At 41.6% G+C, this 6,723-nt stretch overlaps 1 protein-coding gene across 1 annotated transcript in view; it reads right to left on the bottom strand.

Moving 5' to 3' along the window:
• Positions 1–3,853: 3,853 nt before the first annotated feature.
• The window catches only part of MRPL16 (mitochondrial ribosomal protein L16), a 4,849-nt gene continuing 1,979 nt past the window's right edge, over positions 3,854–6,723 (bottom strand). Inside the window, exons 2-3 of the mRNA XM_011968399.1 lie at positions 5,420–5,568; positions 3,854–4,552 (exon numbers count right to left, since the gene is read on the bottom strand). Of these exons, the coding sequence (XP_011823789.1) occupies positions 4,067–4,552; positions 5,420–5,568 (635 nt within the window). The 3' untranslated portion in view covers positions 3,854–4,066. The remainder of the gene's footprint in view (positions 4,553–5,419; positions 5,569–6,723) is intronic.

Raw genomic sequence — 6,723 nt, 5'->3', positions numbered from 1 at the left:
AAATCCCTTAGATCCCCTCCTGTTCTCTGGCAGTCTCCTTGATTTTGGGTACCATGTATATTTTCAGCTTTGACTTTAATGCTTTCTAGGATAGGGTGAGCACCCTTAATCCAGGCACTGTCCGTTAGCTTCCTTTGCAAAGGCTACTTACTGCCGGTCACAATCCAGCACTCAGACAGAGCCAAGGGGATGTTCTCTTGCCCATGGCTATGATGTCAGACAGTGGATGGGCTCCAGCCACAAGAGACAAAATCACTAAAGGCCTTTGCTCTCCTCTTACATTGAGGCCTGGGGCTTACAGTTTGGAATACGACATGTGAAGGTTTTTGTTGTTATTTGTATTTTTTAAATGTAAACTTGATTATTTTATTGCTAATTTAAAAATAAAAATGACTTTGTATTGATTGTGAAACGGTTCTGGCTCTGTCTCCATGCAGAAACACTGATCTGGTGCCACCGTGTGGTGATTTTTATTCAGGTTTTAGAATGCAGTTCACATCTTTTTAAGCCACGTGCTAGATCAGATTCAAAAGCGCAATTTTTGAATAAGGTTTAACTCTCACAGAATGCAGTGTAACTATGTGTTTCAGATTTGAGGTGTTCCCCCCAAAAGAATTTGGTTCAGTCCTTGGGAGTGTCTGGCTGTAGGAGAAAATGGGGGAGATCTGTCATGATGTTATCTAGAAGGCGGAATGACCACACCAAACATCCTCTGGGATCCTTTTGATCTAACTTTTGAATGTCTCACCAAAAATAACATTTCTGTTGGCATTCTGGGTCCTAGAAGCCAGATCCATCTCCTTTTTCCTTCTGTTGCTCTCTTCCTTCATACCCTCTTCCATGTCCACGTGCACTTGTCTCCCTGCAGAATACTTTTTGCAGTGATGTTTCTCATGTGTTCTTTCTTTCCTTGTCTGGATGAGCAGAAGAAGATCATGATCATGATCTGCTGTATTATCCTTGCGATCATCTTAGCTTCCACCATTGGGAGCATATTTGCCTGAAAAAGGTGAGCCATCTGTGGGGACGGTCAGGCCGCCTTTCACTTACTTGAAACCTTTGCATCTTGGGGGCACTCTAGGTGCCTTAATCTGGGTGGGATTCGGTGCCAATAAAGGTTAGAGAAAACTAAGGAAAGGGATGTTTCGGAGACAGAAAAGTGAGTGAAGAATGAGCTGTTAGCAGGTAGTCTGTGGGAGGAGATGGGGGGACAGAAGGTGGCAATCTGTCCTATAACTTGGTGTGGGAGAATGCTTTGTACAGGTCAAGGATGTTGATTCCTGCTAAACAGTTTGAGCCTTGGTATCTGGAAGTGACAAAAGGAACAAGAATTCGTTCTTAATAAGGTGCATCTTCAACTTTTTGGAAGAGGGCCGGCCACACAGTAAATTCAAATTAAATTTCTTCCCTTTCAAGGTTAATGAAAGTTAACACAGCCTTGTGTATATAGTCCCTTACCCCGGGTAAGAGGGATTTGGTGATCCCAGCCATGAACACCATGCTATGTAATCTATGATTTTTTTTCCCTCCATTTTTCTATTATCTCCCACAGCCCTCACAGATTGATCGACTGGCGTTTCTAATCCTCCTTCCACTTCTGTGGTACCATCACTTCTCCACGCAGACTCCTCATCAGCTTCTCCTCTTTCCATTATGAAACTTCTTATGAAACAGGGCACCAATCAACTACTTATTAAGAATTATGCAAAGAAGAACAAACTTATACAGAATTGGGTGGAGGACAGGGACAGGGAGTACAGATACATAGCTGAATAGGCAGATGGCTTAAAGGAGGACTGCAGGGTAGGGAAGAAAGTGGAGTGGGTGCCTCTTTAGGAAGTGAAACTTACAGCCTGCACGTGCAGTATGGCTGTGAAGGGGCAGCTATCGTAGCACACCTGACTCAACTGGATCTTACTTGAACTGCTGTGAGTTGGTCAAGTCTGGGCACTTCTGTTCTTCAAGCTCCTCTAGGTCTCACCTTTGACCACTCTACATCTGTTTCCTCTTTCAGGCTCCAGTAGTAGTCTTAAAAGTGAAGTTTAAGGATAAGCACATGCCTATCTTGCTCACTGCTGTGTTCCCCCTTTTTAGCACAGTGCCTGCTGCTTATAGGTACTCAAATATCTGCTGACTTAATTACTTATAATTAAGCTCTTATTTCAGTCGGGAACAAATCTTTGGGTTTGACTCCTAAACTCTTTAAGGTACCAATGAGAACACAGTTTGTTACTATCAGAGGCTGTGCAAAGCCGCTTGGGAATAGGCTGATCGACTTATGCAAAAATGCTACCAACCTTTCTCCCCATTACCACAACATAAACTTTAAAGTGCTTTTTCTGTGGGTGGTCGTGGTGGGGTTCTAGCAACAGCCTCTTAATCTGTGGAGAAGATGGCTGGCCCCAGGACTGTGGTTCAGTAACGAAATACAGGCCCACAAAATAAAAGAAACACGTTTATAGTATGACTGAACTCACACATCAGTAGAACACTTTGTGAACCATAACAAAGAACAGATAAAGGTGTCAGGTGAGAAAGGTGAAATGAGGTTATCACTCACTTCACCTCTCACCTGATTTGTGTTGCTAGCTGAAACTGTTGGCCAGTAATTTGTGTGTAAGAAACTGTTATAGGCTGGACATGGTGGCTCATGCCTGTAATCCCAGCACTTTGGGAGGCCGAGGCAGGTGGATCACCTGAGGTCAGGAGTTTGAGACTAGCCATACCAACATACCTACTAAAAATACAAAATTAGCCAGGTATGGTGGCTTGCACCTGTAATCCCAGCTACTTGGGAGGCTGAGGCATGAGAACTGCATGAATGCAGGAGGCGGAGGTTGCACTGAGCCGAGCGCCACTGCACTCCAGCCTGGGCAACAAGAGCGAAATTCTGTCTCAAAAAAAAAAAATAAAGAAAAACTGTTCTAAATACTGTCCCCAATTCCATTCAAGGTTCAGTTGTGTTCAGCTTTAAAACCAGCTATGTGAATATGAGTTCTAGTGCAGATAACTTATTTAGTGATTATGTAACAAAAATCCATTAAAAAAATCACAGCATACAATGGTGAGGAGCACACAACTGCTAAGTTTGTACTTTTGAAAGTAAATTATTTGTTTGATACCTTATTTTTTAAGAAAGTGGGATTTAAAAATATTTTGGTCAGTGCTATTTTCTACCCACCTTCAAAAGCTAATGGTTTAATATTTCTATTAATTTGTGCTTCCTTTAATTTGAATAGGGGATAGAACACTGCAGCTGGTTAGGTCTGGAAAACGTTAATCTGGGCAAACAGGGAGCTGGAGCTGTGAGGATCTGAGTCCCAGGGGGCCCTCATTCACTAGCTGTAAGAATTTACGTGTTTCATGGCACATAGCACTGTACTAGATTCTGCAGGGGCACAAACATAGAGCCAAACGCCCTCCCTCTTTGGAGAATTTCAGACCTAGAAAAGGCCACACAGTTCTAACTTTTGTTATTGGTTCCTTTTGCTAAAAGGCAAAGGGTATGTTCCTTGCATATTGTCCAACATCCCCCTTCCAAGATTGTGAGAAGCTGGGTAACTGGGCATCAATAAATGTTGAATCAATTGATCTACATAGTGTTGTTTTTTTTCTTACTCTAAAAATGTGTTTTAAACCTAGTAAAATATCACAGAAACTGGCTCCTGAAGTGTGTACATATAAAAGGCAGTATAAACATTTAAGTGAGACTTGCATCATAGATAGGGGAATGCAAACATTTGTTTCAGCCTTCATGTTCATCTTACACCCCAGGAGAACCAAGAACTCTTCACAGTCATTCAGGCCTATTTCTTAATCTTTTAAGGGATTAAGAATGACCAATGAGAATTTATATCCTGAAGTGATGCTTCAAATTTTATTTAATAAAAATATAATACAGTTTTCTTTTTAAATCAACAAATAACATTGTTTTTCAGAAATCATCTCATATGCTGCTCCTTAGTTATGGCTTAAGAGCTACCCAAAGACGTTAGTGGGTAGGCTGAGGGGAATAGAAATGCAGAATCCTTCTTTCAATAGCCTATATAGTTATCTCCTACAGTCACTACACACGTTTGGGCATGTAGAACTTGCCCCAGTATTTCCCCTTGTGGGTCAAGTCATATGGGCTCAGTACTTTCCGTATGCCCAGCATGTTGGCAGTGGCTATTCGCTCAAATGTCCAGGGGTTTTGGTTGTTACGTTCTCTTTCCTCTTGATCTTTTCGCATCTTCTCTAGAGTCTCGCGGCTCACAGCCTTTGCTGCGAAGGGCAACTTGTGGGCAACCTGGTCAAGGAAACCTTGCACTTCTTTGAATTCACAACGCCCACCCATCTCTACTACAAGGCGGCCAGCCTTCACAGGTGTCACGTAGTGGTCAATGGAACCTTTGCCTCCCCCCATGCGGTGCCCAACACCTTTGCGAGTGATGGCCTTGAAAGGGGCTGGTACTCGCCATATGGCAAACATGTTCTTGGGGTCCATAGAGCGGTTGATTGTCAGGCGCATCATTTCAAAGTGGCCCCAATGCAGGTAGCCACCACCCAACGCCTAAAAGTGAATGGGAGAATTAGAAACACTTGCGGACTTTGATATCTTCCATGGGCTCTATTATTTTGTCTCTTCTAGTAACTGTGGCTTCAATGATACAATTGAAAATAAAACTTTAGTTTTAGTAAGTCCCATGGAGGAAAAGCCTAGGGTACACAGTAATAAAGACAGCGAAGGGGGACCCATTTCAGTGGAGAGCCAGGGAAGGCTTCTTTGAAGATGTGACATCTAAAGCTAAGGCCAGAATAAAAAGAACAACTAGCCAAGGGAAAAGAGAGGAGTGTGCCAGGCATAAGAAAGGCTTATGTGAAGGCCCTGGCACAGCAGAGGGCTTGGCAAGTTGAACAGAAGCCAATGTGGATAGAGTAGGGTGAGGAATGGGGAGAGTGGGCAGGAGGTTCTGAGAGGTCAGTGGGGGTGATTAAGCTGCAGGAAGGGGACTTTAGAATATCACTCTGGCTGCCTGGTGGAAAATAAATCCTAGTGCACACCCATCTGTGTAGCTGCTCACATCAAGTCTTCATGGAAGCTACTCAACAAGTAAGGAAACAGCTGTTTTCCACATCCTAAATTGTGGGTGATTTTATTTTACCAGGGCTTGAAAAGATCTCACGATCTGATTATGGGGCAAATTAGCTAGCCTCTTCCTTCCGCTTTTACATTATTTTCATTCTCCATTAAAAAAAAAATGTATAACCCAAATGTTTACTGGGTACTCAGTAGCCTCTGTACGTATCAGTTTAAAGAGCTACTGGTGGCAGTTCTAATACAAACTGTAAAGGAAGAGACTAAATTATCCCAAGGATTATGAGATTTTGTTATTCCCTAGCTTCCATCCCATTGCTGCTTGATGCTGAATTCACTCACCAAGATTGCAAAATTGCCTTCTGTGAACTCCGTAGCTTCGGTGGAAGGTCCCCGTATGTCACTCAAATTTTTAGGCTCTCTTCTTACTTTTGGCACAAGTGGTGCCCTTTCAATAAATCTAAGCTTGGGTTTTTCAGGAATGGAAACATCTAAAAGGAGCACAGACAACCAGGATAAAGTAAAACTACACATCTCAAAAGATCTATTTTCTTCCTAGAAAGATTTGTAACAGGAGAAAGTCTTAATTTCTTTCTTCTTCATTTTTTGGTAGAGACAGGGTCTCACTATGTTGCCTAGGTTGGTTTCAAACTCCTGGCCTCAAGTGATTTTCCTGCCTTTACCTCCCAAAGTGTTGGGATTACAAGTGTGAGCCACTGTATTCAGCCTGTAAGTCTTAAAAGTTACCACTGAACAGTAATTCTAAAGGTATATTGCATTTTTGCAGATGCTTTTAGTGACAATGGAATCTTCTGGCTATGACAGTGGCTAATGCAAATGTTTCTAAAACTTTAAAGATAGCAAAGTTTTGTCCTCTGAATCCAAATGCATTTATTAATCACCAACTCTGTGCTTAACACTGTAACAGGGATTTTTTGGAAATCACTAGTTCGCTTAATCTTTAAGACAACTGTATAGCCTTGATATTCTTTTAGGGCTCCCTTTTAAAAAATTTTTAACTTGTCAGAGTTTAACACAGATATATCAAAGGGCCAAACTGAAAATATACAGCTCAGTGAATTACCAGAAAGTGAACACATGAACACACATCACTATTACCCAGATCAAAAAACGGGACGTTAGGCAGGTAGTATTTTTAATCTCCATTTTATAGAAGAGGAACCTAAGGGCTAGAAACATCTTATAATTTGGTCTATGCCATCCAGTTCAACAGCAAAGCTACACAGCATGTCACAAAAATGTATACACATATTTCTCTGCCTCTCTGGATGTTAATGGGGGTAGTGGAAGAATATTGTACATAAAAATATCTAAGTTCTCTAGCTCTGCCACATTCTTGCTGAGAAACTTACAACCTAGGAATCCTTTGATCAATGCTCTTTCTCTCATATATGCAGGGACTTTTCATGCTGAGACCTGCACAGGTCAGTGTGCCAGGTTTGGGTGGGCGGACAAAACTTCAGGCCAGACATGTGACATCTTTATCATCCTTGACAATTTGGGGAAAAAAATTAACGTATAAATTATTTTTAAAAATTTATAAAGTGAGCCAAGTATGGCTTTATAATGGAGACAAATACAAAACAGAAGAGTTTGAGGAAATATCAAATTATTACTATCAGAGT

This window comes from Mandrillus leucophaeus, unplaced genomic scaffold, assembly GCF_000951045.1.
Source record: "Mandrillus leucophaeus isolate KB7577 unplaced genomic scaffold, Mleu.le_1.0 Scaffold842, whole genome shotgun sequence".
Classification (NCBI taxonomy): domain Eukaryota; kingdom Metazoa; phylum Chordata; class Mammalia; order Primates; family Cercopithecidae; genus Mandrillus; species Mandrillus leucophaeus.
Note: the sequence above shows the minus strand (reverse complement) of the source record. Positions and strands in the feature narration are given on the sequence as shown.